General features: G+C 46.0%; 1 protein-coding gene across 7 annotated transcripts in view; it reads right to left on the bottom strand.

The window, feature by feature from the left end:
* Positions 1 to 1,058: 1,058 nt before the first annotated feature.
* The window catches only part of SGSM1 (small G protein signaling modulator 1), an 89,516-nt gene continuing 74,001 nt past the window's right edge, over positions 1,059 to 16,573 (bottom strand). For 6 of the 7 annotated variants that reach the window (XM_045081474.1, XM_045081476.1, XM_045081475.1 and 3 more), the window contains 5 exons: positions 15,361 to 15,443; positions 9,545 to 9,654; positions 7,460 to 7,556; positions 6,190 to 6,357; positions 1,059 to 3,258 (listed from right to left, as the gene is read on the bottom strand). In XM_045081474.1, the coding sequence (XP_044937409.1) occupies positions 3,170 to 3,258; positions 6,190 to 6,357; positions 7,460 to 7,556; positions 9,545 to 9,654; positions 15,361 to 15,443 (547 nt within the window). In that variant the 3' untranslated portion in view covers positions 1,059 to 3,169. The remainder of the gene's footprint in view (positions 3,259 to 6,189; positions 6,358 to 7,459; positions 7,557 to 9,544; positions 9,655 to 15,360; positions 15,444 to 16,573) is intronic. The other variant, XM_045081477.1, reaches the window with a different exon arrangement.

Genomic DNA, 16,573 nt, shown 5'->3' with positions numbered 1-16,573 from the left:
GCTGTGGGGCTTAAGACTTACCTCTGCCGGCAGTCTTCTGAGAACGTGGGGACTGGGCTCCTGCAGGCTGCCCAGCCACCTGAGAACTCTCTTTTTCTGTATAAAACTTGCAGTTTCGATGGGTGTTTATCAGATTGGATCAAGTCTGCTTCTGCAGCTGAAAGCTAGTTATTTCCCTCAGCCCATGTCTAGAGGCTGCAAGGGATGGGGCATCCATGAGATGTCCCTGTTGCTTGATGGCTAAGGTTGGGAATGATAGTAGCTGTGAGAGGGGACTGTGGCTGTCAAGGGGATCAAGCTGCTGGTCTGTGGGAATATTAGGGGTGAGAGATGAGCTCCTGCAGCAGGTGTCAACTTAGAGATATGACCCCGTGTCAAACAGCTGACCATCTGGGGACCCCTCTTGTGCACTAGAACTTGGGGGATTCCTCCAACCTTTGAATCTGCACTCAGCCATGTGACTTACTCTGAGCGACCAAAATGTAGCACAAAGGACCTCATGCTGATTCCCAGCTGAGGTCTCAAAAGGCCTCACATAATTCTGCTGGCACTCTTGAAAACTGCCACCATGGCCATACACACAAAGCTGAGTTGGCCTGCCATGGGATGAGAGACCTATGGCCCAGTGTCCCCCACTTTCCTGGCCACCAGCCAGCCAACTGCCAGAAGCCCAGTTGCCCCGTTGGCTATCAGCTGACCACAGATTCATGAAAAAGTCTGTCTCAGACCAGAAGACCCTCTCCGCCCATGCAGTCAACCCCACAGAATTGTAAGCTAAATGAACGGCAGTGTGAGGCCACTGAGCTTTGGGGTGCTTTGTTATGTGGCATTAGTTACGCTGACAGCTAACTGACACAAAGGAGTGAGAAGCATTTTGCCTGCCTTGGACCTCCTAGGGAAAGACCAGGCAGCTACCGTGAGACTCGGTCCCCTTCTGGGTTTGGGTCACTGGGGTGGGGCTGGGAGGACACAGTCTTCCACGGCGAACACTTCTCCTCTCCTTTGTATTAAAACAAATTCCCAAAGCCCAGAAACAAAAAAGAACCCATATTCACACATTTCTCTGTTTATATATATTTTCTCTCTATATAGACACAACTCTTCAGTAAAGAGTTACGAGATATGTTGGCAACACTGAAAAAAGGAGGCGGGCACCCCATAGACAGGACAACTTCCCACACACTCGATTTCCAGGACACAAGGACATGCACGATGTACGGAGACCAAAAAAAGCACAGTAAGCCGAATAAATAGGCGATGTTCCAAATCACAACCATGGACACTTCTCTGGAACACCGCGAGAGAGAAGGCGGAGAAGGGACTGTGTGCTGTACTTTGTGACTGGTCTGTCAAGAAAATAAATATGAGTTGGAAGGTCTAGGACCTGGGTCTTGCTGAAATAATGTCCTCCGTAATGAACAGCTGAGTGGCTAGATACACTTTGAACCAAAGGGGGGTTTTGCACATATTTTCCCCGTCTTGGGAAGGCAGGGGACCAGATGAAGGAGACACGATTGTCATGGAGCACACTCTTTGGAGGCAAGCATCAGTTAGATCTTCCCCATACTGCTCAAGAAGCCCCCACGGCAGGGACGAAGGGAGTTGGATACAGTGGAAGGCACTGGGACAGAGGGATTAACCTTCACAAGCATGCAGGGCAGGGGTTCCTTCCCATCCTGGTTTGCTCAGGACAGAGGACCAACATATCCTCTCTGTAAGGGCTTCGATGGACTTTGAGTCTCCTCCCCTCTCCCAAATCCTCCCTGCCATTCTGGGGAGGAGACTTCCATCTCGAGACTGCTTCTCCAGATTCCCAAGCATTCTCAGAAAAGGTTGGCAGGAACACTCCTACAGAAGGACTGGTGGGCAGGGTGAACCAGCCAGCTCAGCGGCTCTCCGCGATTGGCAGCCCTCTCCATGATGACACGAAAGGGACTGTTCCCAGACTGAGCCGTGATTCTGGTCCCAGGTCATCAGCATGTTTGCCAAGGAAAACACATGTCCCAGTCAACCTGGCTGACCTCTGCCTTCCTTATGCCCCTTTGTCCTGAGCGAGCCAGGCACCTAGGGAAAAGCCAGCCTCTCTGACTTCTCTAGAAGGGGCTTTCATCAACACACACCTTCTAAGCTTCCACAGCACCAGACCCCACGTGCTGAAGGGGAGGCGAGGTCTTCCCCAGGAGGTGAAGGAAGGAATGAGGTCTCTGCCCTGTCTGGGAGGGGATGGGGGCTCTGCGCAGGACCCCGAGGAGCCTCAGGCTGTCCCACTCCTCAGGTGTCTCTCACACTCCATTACCCTTCCAGGGAGAGGACTTTCTTGAAAAGAAAGAAAAGAAGTCTCTCCTGGGGTCAGGTGGAGGAGAAAAAAAATGAGAGAATAGAGCAAATGGTATCCAGCCTCCCGAGATGGATGTGGACTCCTGCAGGCCTCTGCTGAATGGGAAGGGACCTCAGGCCACACGTAGTGTCAAGAAAAGGCAGGGAGGGAGATACGCTGGGAAGCCCTTGGGGACATCAGTGGTTCTCTAGTGGGGACATGTGGCAATATCTGGAAACGTTTTGGTTGTCACAACTGGGTTGGGGAGGGGGCCCTACTTGCATCTAGCAGGTAGAGGCCAGGATCCTGCTCAACACCCTACAATACACAGCCCCCACAGAAAAGAATTATCCAGCTCCAATGTCAACAGTGCCAAGGTACAAAAACTGCACTAAGCTAACCTTCCAGCCATGTTCTGTTCTCCGAAGGCCCATTCCAGAGCACAGAGGTAGTCCCATGGACCTCTCCTACACCAATTCCCCCCAAAATTCCCTCCCCAAGTCTCATCTGACAGAACAACTTGGAGGCATTGGGACAGAATAAGAGAAGCGACCCTTCTGGAGGCCATCCACGAAAAGGCTCCCTTTGACCACTGACACACCCCAACTCCCGCAGGGAGGAATCCCAGACTCGGACAATCTTTGGTCAAACGGGAAAACATAAGGCTGAACTGAAGGGGCAACCCCTCGACCCCACCTGCCTGGGTGGCCAAAGTTGGGGTAGTTTCTCTTTGCACAGAAGTCCATGCTCATGAACAGACACTGGGACCTTTCTCCCAGGGCAGCTGGGAGTGAAAAGTGGGCTGGGCAGGCGGATGGCAGCTCGGCGGACAAGGCCCAGGGGAGCAGGCCCTCACTTGTTCTCGATCAGAGTCTGCACCTTGTACACGAGGTCCCGGGCCAGCTTCAGGATGTGTTTGGTGTTGTGCCGTTCGGCCATTTCTGAAAGAGCAGAAGGCAAGAGCTCATGAGCCTCCTTCTGTGTCCATCCTGGGGCCCCCCTCAAGGCTTCTGGGCGGGAGGCGGGGGGTCTCTGGGGAAGCCCCATCATCACCATCTTGCATCATTCTCAAGCAGAGACCTTGGGGTATGGCCTGCCCCTTTGGACCCTGGTTTCCTCATCTGTAAAATAGGGGTTACAACAGTTTCTGCCTCACGAGGCTATTGTGAGATCAAACCAGAGACTGTGGGTTCACAGCATGTGCTTGAAAAGTTAGGTCTTCCCACCCACCTTGTATAAATACCACGACTAGGGACCTTTCAAGAAAGCAAAGCTGGGGGTGCCTGGGTGGCTCAGTCATTAAGCATCTGCCTTCAGCTCAGGTCATGAGCCCAGGGTCCTGGGACCGAGTCCAACATCGGGCTCTCCGCTTGGTGGGAAACCTGCTTCTCCCTCTCCCTCTGCCCCTCCCCTGGCTTGCGTTCTTTCTCTCACTCCCTCTCAGATAAATAAATAAATAAAATCTTTGGGGAAAAAAAAAAAAAAAGAAAGCGATGTGAGCACAGAGTCAATGTTAAAAGGTACGAAAGGATGAAGCAACAGGAAATGGGAAGGGAGAGGAGAAAGTAAAAATAATAATTTTATTAAGAGCTACATAAAATGATTGGATCTTTAGAGCAGACTAACCCTAAACCTAGATGTTTATCATAAAGAAATCATTTACTGGAAGAAAAAGACACCAAGACCAGTCCCAGACTGGCTACCATACCCCAGGGTGTCAGTGAACTCATGAAACTGTAAGGGAGACAGAATGATATTCCACATCTGCTCAATACCTCACAAACCAGTAGTACAAGGGAGGTCACAAACTGGACTACATTCCCATCAATGACTTTATATCTTTGCAACACTAGGTTTTCTGCAAGCAGTTGAAGAAAGCAAGTTTGAGAAAAAGCAAAAGAATGTGAAAATCACTGTGGAATAAGAAATAAAGGAAGTTACTGGTGTCCAATCTAGTTCTAAGGTTTGAGAAGCTACACAAGCCCAACAGGGGCACACATCCCATTAATTGTTACAGTTATTTAAGAGTGAAATAAAAATATTTTCTTTTGACTGTGGAAAAGATGGGATGGGGAAGAAAGATTTATTAATGAACCCATTAAATGCCACGTGGTTTCTTGGGTTGGATGCTGGAGCAGAAAAAAGGCATCACCTAAAAACCAAGCCAGGGGCACCTGGGTGGCTCAGTGGGTTAAGCATCTGCCTTCAGCTCAGGTCATGATCTCAGGGTCCTGGGATCGAGCTCTGTGTTGGGCTCTGTGCTCCGTGGAGAGTCTGTGTCTCCCTCTGCAGCTTCCCCTCCTCGTGCTCTTTCCCTCTCTCTCAAATACTAAAAATCTTAAACAAAAATAGGCAAAATCAAATAAAATTTACAGTTTAAAAATAATGTGCCGATGTTAACTTCTTAGTTGTGACAAATGTTCTAGGATCAGGTTAATGTAGAGACATTAGGGATGCCTGGGTGGAGGGTAGCAAGAACCCTCTGTACTATCTTTTCAGCTTTCCTTTAAATCTAGTTATTTTAAAAATAAAAATGAAATAATGTCTCCGGGATGCCTGACTGGCTCAGTCACGAGAGCATGTAAATTCTTTTTATTTATTTTTATTTTTTTATTTCATTTTTTTAAAAGATTTATTTACCTGACAGAGAGAGAGCAAGCAAGCACAAGAAAGAACACAAGAGTGGGGAGGGGCAGAGGGAGAAGCAGGGAGCCTGATGTGGGGCTCAATTCCAGGACCCTGAGATTATGACCCAAACCAAAGGTAGACACTTCACCAACTGAGCCACCCAGGTGCCCCAGAGTGTGTAACTCTTGATCTTGGGGATGTGAGTTCCATCCCCAGGTTGGGTGTAGAGATTACTTAAAAAGAAAATCTTAAGAGGCGCCTGGGTGGCTCAGTGGGTTAAAGCCTCTGCTTTCGGCTCAAGTCATGATCCCAGTGTCCTGGGATCAAGCCCCGCATCGGGCTCTCTGCTCGGCAGGGAGCCTGCTTCTCCCTCTCTCTCTGTCTGCCTCTCTGCCTACTTGTGATCTCTGTCTGTCAAATGAATAAATAAATAAATCTTTAAAAAAAAAAAAAGAAAAAGAAAAGAAAAAAGTAATAATGTTTCTGGGGTAAGGTCAAAGGTTTTTTTTTTTCTTCTTCTTCTTTTGCTTTTTTTTTTTTTTTTCCCCAAAATCACCTCTAGGTTTTAAAAACACGTTTAAATAGTGATAATAGGAGCAAGAGCTTCCAGCTCTGGGCCCCTCAGATGAGCTGCGTATCAGTGTGATTGAGTTTGTCCATGTTGTCTCATTAACTGTCCCAACATCTCTGTGAGGGAGGGGTAAGTACCATTCTCCACCCCCTGCCCCACAAGGAATCTGGAGTCCAGAGACAGCAAGTCACTTGCCCAAGGTCACATAGCTCCCAGGTGGCTGGGATCAGAATCCATAGTTGTTTGATTTCAAAGACTGTGCCTGTCTCACATCACTTCAAATGCCTTCCTAGAGCTGCTTTTGGGCCCATCAACCCTCCAAAGCAGACACTTTGACCCCATTTTACAGATGAGGAAGAGACGCTTAGAAAGAGGGGAAGTGACTTATATCCATGGGCACAGCTGGTTAGTGGCAGAGCCAGGGTTCGCCCTGAGCTTGATTTCAACATCCCTGCTCCTTCTGCTAGATTCCTGAGAAAATCGCATTCTCCATGTTACAAGATGTCAACTCGTCCATCTGGAAATAGACAGAAGAAGCTGATGGAAACCCTTAGCCCCACCTTATCCCCTCCACCACGTGTCAATCTCAATGCATCTCCCACCCTCTGAGGCCCCAGAAAGGGGCCCGTCAGAAGCCCATATGCCTCAGATGACACCCTGGTCATGTGGGTACCGTTAAAGAATTTGATGATGTCCGTGAAGTCCATATTGTTCTCCAAGATGATGTCCCGGTAGACCTCCACCAGAGCCAGCGCGATGAAGAGGACATAGTGGGCGGATGAGACGTGTTTGGCTGCCCAAATGGTCTCCCAGACAGAGAAGACGTCATCATAGATGAGTTCTACCAACACACCAGCACGCACATGCGTGGGGAGAGGGTCAGCCACGGAGCTCCAGGTGCCACCCTCCCTCTGGGAAAATCCCAGGCCACCTGCGCCCTGTGCTTCTGTCCTTATGCAGCAGACAGAGCTCAGGTCAAGAGGTAGGAAACCTGCACTCTGCCCCTTGACCATGAGAAGACCCAGTTTCCCTATCTGTAGAGAAGGCTATGTGGACTGGGGGGTTGTAAGTTTCCAGCTGCTGTGAGGGAAGGAACTGAGCATGGTCGGGTTTGATTTACACTGACCTGTCCCTGCTCTACCCCTTGACTGGCATTCCCCTTTCTGCCTGCACCTTACATCTCCTCTGGCACGCACGAGGTATCCCCTTGCTTCTGCACATAGGCAGAGCTGGCTGCTGGCTCTGGCGCTGGTCAAGAAACAAGAGAGAGCAATGGTGGAGAGCAAGGGTTCTGGTGTCCAGTCAACTCAGTTTGAATCCGGCCCCACCATTTACTGGCAAGGTGACCTTGGGCTAGTCACTTCCCCTCCACCAGCTTCTCCCTCTCCTCCTCTGTTGTAAGTGGGGTGAGGCTTGAGGAGAAAATACATAGAAATGGCTCAGCACACTGCCTGGCATATTGTTACATGTCGATTACATGTAACGAACATGTTATCACATGTTTATTAACACTTCCCTGCAGGGGAGCATTACCCCCACTTTGCAAAGTACCAGGGAGCTGGGCTATACCCCATTTCTAAGTCACACAGGACACATGCCACATGGGGCAAGGGGTGCCTTGCCTCCGATAAGCAGCATAACAGAATGGAAGGGAACTAACTGGGCTTAGGAGGTGGACAGAGGGGGCCTAAACTCCTGCCTCCACTGGTCCTACATTGGAATTAGATTCTTCGCCTTAGTTTCCTCATATGTAACCACATCTATAGAGTAGTGTCATTGCAAACCAGGGCACGTGAGCCAATAGTCAGAACTCGATAAACGGGTGTTCCTCTCTTTGTCTGGCTGTGTTCCGACACCCCCAGACTCTCCTCCATGGTCCTTTTCTTCCCCTGAGGTTCTGCTGCAAAGAGCCTGGGAACAATGCCCTGGTTTGAAGTTAGTACCTCGCTTGAAATCCAGCAGGAACCAGCGGTAGCAGAAGTAGAAGTGGGTGTAGTCCCCATTCTGATGCATCAGCTCAAAGAGCTCTGAGTCCAGAATCTGCCCACAGGAGAGAAGGCTAGCATCAGCCTCCTGGGAAGTGGCTGGCCGACAGGGATCCCCTGAATAGAGGATGACCCCCTCACCCGACACCATACAGCCCTTACGACCAGGAGAAGTTAAACAATGGACTAAAGATTTGAAATGAAAACCTACCCAGCTCAGGTCAACTCAGAAGGTTTCTCCAAAGAAGAGATGCAAATAAACTATAAAACCCATGAGAGAGGTTCAGCAAATTCGTCAGGAAAATGCAAATCAAAACTTTAAGGAGATACCCCTTCACACCCTCTAGGACAAGAATGGAGAATCAAAAGGACAGACAATGAAGCGTTTGTAGCGGTGGGGAGAAACCGGAGGCCCTGTTGGTGGCTGTGAGGTCACTGCCATGGATGTCACCAAGAGACATGCAGATGGATGGCCATATGAAACCTGGACACGAATGTTCATAGCAGCACAATTCCCAAGAGCCCAAGAGGAGAAACAATTCCCAACAGCCCAAGAGGAGAAACAACCCAAGGGTCCGTCAGTGAATGGTTGCATACACAAAATGTGGCAAAGCCCCCATGGGGCATCGTTTGGCAATAGAAAGGGCATGGCTTCCCAACACCTGCTACCCCATGGATGGACCCTAAAAACTCGCCACTGAGTGAAAGCAGCCAGACACAGGAGGCCACGTGTTCTGTTACTGCATTTCTATGAAATGACCGGAATCGGCCATACGGAGACAGAGAGTCGACTAGCGGTTGCCGGGAGCTGGGGAGAGGAACAGATGTTACTGTGGTTCCTGGGGTTTCTTTTTGGGGTGCTGAAGATATTCTGAAATTCGTGATGGTTTCACCACTGTAATTATGCTAGATTTTGTATATTTAGAAAGGGTAAACGGCATGGTATGTGAATTATATCTCAATAAAGCTGTGTGTGTGTGTGAGAAATATACCCAGATGTTACTTTGAGGAAAAGGACCAATACAAGCAAACATCTATTTTTTTGGTTAAATTCAATTAATTAACATATAGTGCATTATTATTTTCAGAGGCAAAGGTCAGTGATTCATCAGTCTTATATAACACCCAGTGCTCATTACATCAAGTGCCCTCTTAATCCCCATCACCCAGTTACCCCATCCCTCCATCCCCTCCCCTACAGCAACCCTCAGTTTGTTTCCTATGATTAAGGAGTCTCTTACAGTTTGTTCCCCTCTTTGATTTCATCTTGTTTTATTATTTCCGGCCTTTCCCTATGATTCTCTGTTTTGTGTCTTAAATTCCATACGAGTGAGATGTATAAATTGTCTTTCTCTGATTGACTTATTTTGCTTAGCATAATACCCTCTCGTTCTACCCATGTCATTGCAAATGGCAAGATTTCGGTTTTTTGATGGTTGCATAATATTCCATTATATATATATATATATACCACATCTTTATCCATTCATCTCTTGATGGACATGTAGGTTCTTTCCATAGTTTGGCTATTGTGGACATTGCTGCTACAAACATGTGGATGTATGTGCCCCTTTGGATCACTACATTTGTATCTTTGGGTAAATACCCAGTAGTGCAATTGCTGGATAATAAGGTAGCTCTATTTTTAACTTCTTGGACCCTCCATGCTGTTTTCCAGAGTGGTTGCACCAGCTTACATTCCCAACAACAGTATGGGAAGGTTCCCCTTTCTCCACATCCTTGCCAACACCTGTTGTTTTCCAACTGGTTAGTTTTGGCCATTCTGACCAGTGTAAGGTGGTATCTCAGTGTGGTTTTGATCTGTATTTATTTCCCTGACAAGTAAACATCTTTTTAAGGGCCAGAGCCACATCTTGTTCATTATGTAGCCATGGGGCCTGGCTCAAGTGAGACAGAATGAAGGCGTTGATCTGAGCTAATGGAGTCAGAACGAACTGAACTGAGTTAGACTACATGTGGCTGGTCTGTTGATGAAGGGAGCTCTGGGCTGAGGGCTATATGATTGAATAGGACCGGTCATACCTGGATCAGCGACCTCATGTTGGCAAAGTGCGTATCCATGGCACCTCCGTGGGGGAAGTTCTGGTTCATTCGCTTCATCAGCTCCGTGAAGCAGCTGAAGGCAAGGGCCTCTGGGGAAAGAGCACAGGAGAAATGGTCACCTCTGCCACTGCCCAAGAAACCCAAGCTCCCAAGGTGATCCCAAGGTCAAAGGCCCCAAGCTGGTTCATGAGGTCCAAAGCCAGAGGAGAAACACACAGACAAGGGAGAGCCAGTGTATCCCACTTGAGGGAATGTTCTTTAGTCTTAACCACATGCTTTCTACCCGTGAGGGGTTGAATAGCCTTTCTTTTAGCACATACAGGTCTCCTCTCTCTCAGGGCTCTTTTTGGCCAGGACTGTTTCTCATGACCTTGGAAGTTGCAAGGGCAGTTGCCATGTATTCTACGGGAGGCTTCTCTATTGGAATTTGTCTGATGTTTTTCTCACGATGAAACTGGGATTTGGGGTTATTGGGAGAAGGGCCACATGGGTAACAGGCCATTTTATCTTATTTAATTATACTTATTTATTTTTTAAGATTTTATTTATTTATTTGACAGACAGAGATCACAAGTAGGCAGAGAGGCAGGCAGAGAGAGAGGGAGGAAGCAGGCTCCCTGCTGAGCAGAGAGCCCGAAGCGGGCAGGATCCCAGGACCCCGAGATCATGACCCGAGCTAAAGACAGAGGCTTCACCCAGGCGCCCCTTTTTCCTTTTTTTTTTTTTTTTGGTAATAGGCCATTTTAATCAGATTGTGTTGCCAAAGGCACCTGCTACCCACATGACTTAAGAATGGTAACGTTAATTTCAGTCACCTTGCTGTCGCAGAATTTGTCAGGTCTCTTCACCACAGCGTTTCTTTCTTGCCTGCACCTGCTTCTACACTGAACTTCTGGGAAGGAAGTCACAATGCACAGCTCTTGTCTAGGGAGTGTGGCGTTATGCTCCTCATTTTTTAACAGCCTTATGGAGATTCACACCACAGAAAACTCACCGTTTTATTTATTTTTAAAGATTTTATGTATTTATTTGACAGAGAGAGAGAGAGCTCACAAGTAGGCAGAGAGAGAGGAGGAAGGAGACTACTTGCTGAACAGAGAGCCTGATGCAGGGCTCGATCCCAGGACCTTGAGTTCATGACCTGAGCCAAAGGCAGAGGCTTAACCCACTGTGCCAATCAGGTGCCCCAAACTCACTGTTTTAAATGTACAGCTCCAATTTTTAGTATAATTCTCAGAATTGTGGAACCATCCTCTAGAAGGTCAGAACATTTTCCTCGCCCCCAAAAGACACCTCCACACATCAGCAGTTATGGAGCATTTCCCTCTTCCCCCAGCCCCTGTCAGCCATTAATCTGTTTCCTGTCTCTATAGCTTTGCCTCTTCTGGAAATTTCCAATAAATGGAACCATGCATTATTAGGAACTGCCATGCTGCCTTCTAAAATGGCAAACTTTTTTTTTTTTTTTAAGATTTTATTTATTTGACAGAGAGAGACATGCGAGAGAGGGAACACAAGTGGGGGAACAGGAGAGGAAGGAGGAGGCTTCCCGCCAAGCAGGGAGCCTGATGCAGGGCTAGATCCCAAGACCCCGGGATCATGACCTGAGCTGAAGGCAGACGCTTAACAACTGAGCCTCCCAGGCACCCCAAAAATGTCAAACATTTTACAATCTCACTAGCTAAGTATAACAGCACTGCTGTCTCCATATTATCACTAACACGAAACAGTTTGCATTGTTTTGATTCTAGTCATCTTCGTGGGTGTGCAATGGTATCTCACTGTGGTTTTCATTTGCATGTCCCTAGTGAGGAAAGATAATGAGCATCTCTTAATAGGCTTACTGGACAACTGTATGTCTATTCTGTTGAGAAATGTCTATCCAAACCTTTGTTCATTTTTCATTGGGTCATTTCCTTTTATTGTTGAACTGTAAAAGCTCTTAATATATCTTGGATATAAGTCCCTTATATTATACACGTGATTTGCAAGCATTTTCTTCAATTCTTTGGGCTCTCTTCATCTTCTTGAGGGTGTCCTTTGAAGCACAATAGTTTTTAATTTGGGGCAAGTCTAATTTGTTTTTAATTTTCTCACTTTATTCTTTTGGTGCCATATCTAAGAAACCACTGCTTAACACTCAAAGTCATTAAACCAAGGTCACAAAGATGTATGCCTTTGTTTTCCTCTAATAATTTTATTGTTTCAACTCTTATATTTGGGTCTATGGTCCATTTTGGGTTAGTGGTTTTGCATATAGTATGAAGCATGACTCTGACTTCAAGCTTGTGCGTGCAGATGCTTGGTTGTTTCAGCATCATATGTCGGAAAGACTCTTCTTTCCTCACTGAGCTGAAATGTCTCGGCACCCTTGTCAAAATCACCTGACATAAATGTGTGAGAAACACTTATTTCCAGACTTCCAATTTTATTGTACTGATCTAAATGTCTATCCTTGGGGAAGTACCATACTCTCTTGATTACTCTATTGTAGTAGGCTTTGAAATTGGGAACTGTGCACCCTCTAACATCTTCTTTCTCCAAACTGATTTTGCTATTCTTGGTCCCTTGCATTTTGAATTTTGGGACCAGCTTGCCCATCTGTACAAAAAAATGCAGCTGGGGTGTTGGTAGGGACAGTAGTAAATTTTGATCAGTTTAGAGAGAATGGCCAACTTAATACTGCCAAGTCTTCTGATTCATAAACATGAGGAGTCTATTTATTTAGATCTCTAACTTTTTAAAGAAATTTATTTATTTGAGACAGAGTACACAAATGTGTAGGGGAGGGGTAGAAGGAGAGGGAGAAGCAGACTTCCCACTGAGCAGGGAGACCTGGGTTCAACCCCAGGACCCTGGGATCATCACCACCTGAGCCAAAGGCAGACACTTAACTGAATGAGCCACCCAGGCACCCCTAGCTCTTAAATTTTGTTAACAATGTTGTACAGTTTTGGTATACAGGCATACTTTGTTTTATTATACTTTTCTGATATTGCTTTTTTTTTTTTTTAAACAAATTGAAAGTCTGTGGCAACCCTGCATCAAGGAAGTCTATCTACCAGCATCATTTTTCCAAAAGAATTTGCTCCCTTCATGTCTCTGCATCACATTTTGGTAATTCTAGCAATGTTTCAGTCATTTTCATTATTATTATATCTGTTATGGTGATCTGTAATCAATGATTATGAATTGACAATAGCTCAGATAATGGTTAGTAATTTTTTATCAAAAAGGTGTTTTTAGGGTTGCCTGGGTGGCTCAGTATGTTGGGCCTCTGCCTTCAGCTCAAGTCATGGTCTCAGGATTTGGGATAGAGACCCGCACTGGGCTCTCTGCTTAGCAGGGAGCCGCTTCCCTTCTCTCTCTGCCTGCCTCTCTACCTACTTGTGATCTCTCTATCAAGTAAATAAAAAAATCTTTTCTTTAAAAGATTTTATTTATTTATTTATTTTTAAAGATTTCATTTATTTATTTGACAGAGAGAGATCACAAGTAGGCAGAGAGGCAGGCAGAGAGAGAGAGAGGAGGAAGCAGACTCCCTGCCGAGCAGAGAGCCCGATGCGGGACTCGATCCCAGGACCCTGAGATCATGACCCGAGCCGAAGGCAGCGGCTGAACCCACTGAGCCACCCAGGCGCCCAAAAGATTTTATTTATTTATTTGACAGAGATCTCAAGTAGGCAGAGGTAGGCAGCGGGAGGTGGGAGGGCGGGAAGCAGGCTCCCTGCTGAGTAGAGAGCCCGATGCAAGGCTCAATCCCAGGACCCTGAGATCATGACCTGAACTGAAGGCAGAGGCTTAATCCACTGAGCCATCCAGGTGCCCCAATAAATATTTTTTTAAAAAAGGTATTTTTATTTATTTTTTTTTTTTTTTTTTTTAAAGATTTTATTTATTTATTTGACAGAGAGAAATCACAAGTAGATGGAGAGGCAGGCAGAGAGAGAGAGAGAGAGAGGGAAGCAGGATCCCTGCCGAGCAGAGAGCCTGATGTGGGACTCGATCCCAGGACGCTGAGATCATGACCTGAGCCGAAGGCAGCAGCTTAACCCACTGAGCCACCCAGGCGCCCAAAAAAGGTATTTTTAAATTAAGGTATATACATTATTTTTTTAGACATAATGCTATTACACACTGAACAGACTACAGTGTAGCGCAAACACCATTTGCATGTGTGTTGGGAAAAGAAAAAATTAATTTGACTCGCTTTAATGCAATATTTGCTGTATCATAGTGATCTGGAATTGAACTTGTAAATCTTCCACTTCTTCTGTTAAATTTATTCATAAATACCTTCTTTTAGATGCTCTTACAATTGGAACTGTCTTCCTCATTTTGCTTTTGGATTGTTGAATGCAAGTGTACATAAGTGCAACTGACTTTTGTATATGTATCTTGTATGTTACAACCTTGTTGAACTTTTAAAATTAGCTCCAATACTTTTTTTGTCGGGGGGACAGTGCGAGAGGGAGAGAAAGGATCCAGCATAGAGCCTGACATGGAGCTCGATCTTACAACGCTGAGATCATGACCTGAATCAAAATCAAGAGTCAGATGCTAACAGATTGAGCCACCCAGGCTCCCTGCCAATACTTTTTTCTTATTCCTTGGGATTACTATATGCAAAAATCACATCATCTGCAAGTAGACAACTTTACTTCCTTTCCAGTACAGCTACCTTTTATTTCTTTTGCTTCCCTAATTGTCCTGTCTAGAACCTTTTGTAGCAAAAGTGGACATCCTAGGGGCACCTGGGTGGCTCAGTGGATTAAAGCCTCTACTTTTGGCTCAGGTCATGATCCCAGGGTGCTGGGATCGAGCCCCGCATCTGGCTCTCTGCTCCGTAGGGAGCCTGCTTCCTCCTCTCTCTCTCTCTGCCTACCTGCGATCTCCCTCTGTCAAATAAATAAATAAAAATCTTAAAAAAAAAAAAAAGTGGACATCCTTGTCTTTTTCCGGATTGTAGGAGAAAAGCATTCAGTCTTTCACCATTGATATGAATTAGCTGTAGGTTTTTCTTACATGCCTTTTATCACATTTAGGAAGTTTCCTTCTATTCCTAGTTTGTTGAGTATTTTTAACATGAGATAGTGTGAGATTTGGCCAAATGCCACTTTGTCGTCAATGAAGACAACTGTGTCATTTTTGTCCTTTATTCTATTAAGATAGTGAATTGCACTGATTGATTTTCGTTCATTAAACCAGTCTGCATATGATGAGTTATGTGTCTCTTGGTCACGGTATATATAGTCCTGTTATATTTTGCTGGATTCAGTTTGTAAGTGTTTTGTGGAGGATTTTTATCTTTATAGTCATAAAGGACATCAGTCTGTAGTTTTCTTTTCTTGTGATGTCTTTGTCTGGTATTGGTATCAAGGTACTGATGGGTCCTCATATAAGGAATGGTCTTACAGAATGAGTTGGGAAGCATTCCCTCCTATTCTATCTTTTGGAAGAGTTTGTGAAAGATTGCTATTATTTCTTTTTTAAGTGTTCGGTAGATTCACCGTGAAGACACCCAGGCCTGGGTTTGTCTTTGTCCGCATTCACATTTGTACAATCAGTCACTAGGAAAGGCCTGGCTGGGTGTTGGGCACCTGGCAGTAAGTGTTGGCTAATATGGAACAACAAGACTTTTTATTTCACTGGGACCTTGGTGTGTTCACCAACAGGTCCTCTGAGCACCTGCACTGACCCATTCCGTGGAGTCACAAAATGAGGTTACCCTCCCTTCCCCTGCAGTAGGAAGAAAATTTGCACCCCTGGACATGGAGTGGGGAGGACATACTCACCGTCATCCAGGATGACCAGCAGTGGAGCCAGGAGATCACACATGCCCTGGACATAGCCGGTCTCAATGTGCTGCCAGATGTAGCTACAAGAGAGAGACCAGGGGCCCAAGGATGGCATTTGTGACCCGTCTCTCCAACCCACTAGTTCTCTCCCTCCTCCCTGGCATGGTCCTCCATCTCTCACCTGGACCACTCACTCATTGAGGTCCCACCTGCATCCCCTGTCTCCATCTGACACTCTTCAAACATCTTATTCTCAGCCACCACAATGGCCTTCCTAAATCTCAACTCAAAACTCCACATGCTCGCAGGTTCCCCGCTGTGACAAGACGATAAGCAAACTCCATCACTGGGGGTACAAGGCATTCAGCGTCATCCCCCAATCCATCTTTGTGTCCCCGCCATGACCTCCTGGTACTTTCTCCTCTCTGGCACACATTCACGCCCCTGTGCTTTGCCCTAGCTGTTCTGTACTTGGGGTTCCCATCTGCCCCTTAATAATAAGAACTAATATTTACTGAGCATTTACTGTATACTCAGCCACATACACATGCGTGTGATAACCATGAAGTTATCAAAATAATTGTATGAGAAAGGTATTATCATATCCCATTTTACAGATGAGGAGACTGAGGCCCAGAGACATCAGTAACATGCATAGAATCATACACCTGCTAATAAATGGCAGAGGCAGGATTTGAACCCAGGAAGCCTCACCTCAAAGCCAAGTGGTTTCTTGAGTTTCTCCTAATTTTGCCAAAGGCCATCTTGAATGTCACCTCCTGTGAAGCCTTCCATGTTTTCTCCCAAGGCCATACCCCAGAAAAAGCTGGTCTATCCTTTCTTCCCCAGTACCTCTTCATTTTACTGTATTAAAGTTCCTTATATTTGTATCTCCTCAACTCAGTTTTGAGAGAGAATGATTGCTCAGGAGAGTGCAAAATTGAATAGTTAAGAGATAGTACTTATTAATAAAAATGTGTTAGAACAAGGGTTGGCAACCCTTTCCTGAGAGATCCAGATAATAATTATTTGCTGCTTTGCATGCCGTATGTGCTCTGTCTGAACTACTCAATTCTGCAGAAGCAGTCACAGATACTACATGAACAAATGGGCATGGATGAATTCTAATTTATTTACAAAATGGGGGTGGGCTGGATTTGGCCTGTGGGTTATACTACTAGTTTGTGAGCTCCTGAGTTAGAGTAGCATG

Source organism: Mustela putorius, unplaced genomic scaffold (assembly GCF_011764305.1).
Source record: "Mustela putorius furo isolate JIRA1106 unplaced genomic scaffold, ASM1176430v1.1 tig00000578_pilon_pilon_pilon, whole genome shotgun sequence".
Lineage (NCBI taxonomy): Eukaryota > Metazoa > Chordata > Mammalia > Carnivora > Mustelidae > Mustela > Mustela putorius.
Note: the sequence above shows the minus strand (reverse complement) of the source record. Positions and strands in the feature narration are given on the sequence as shown.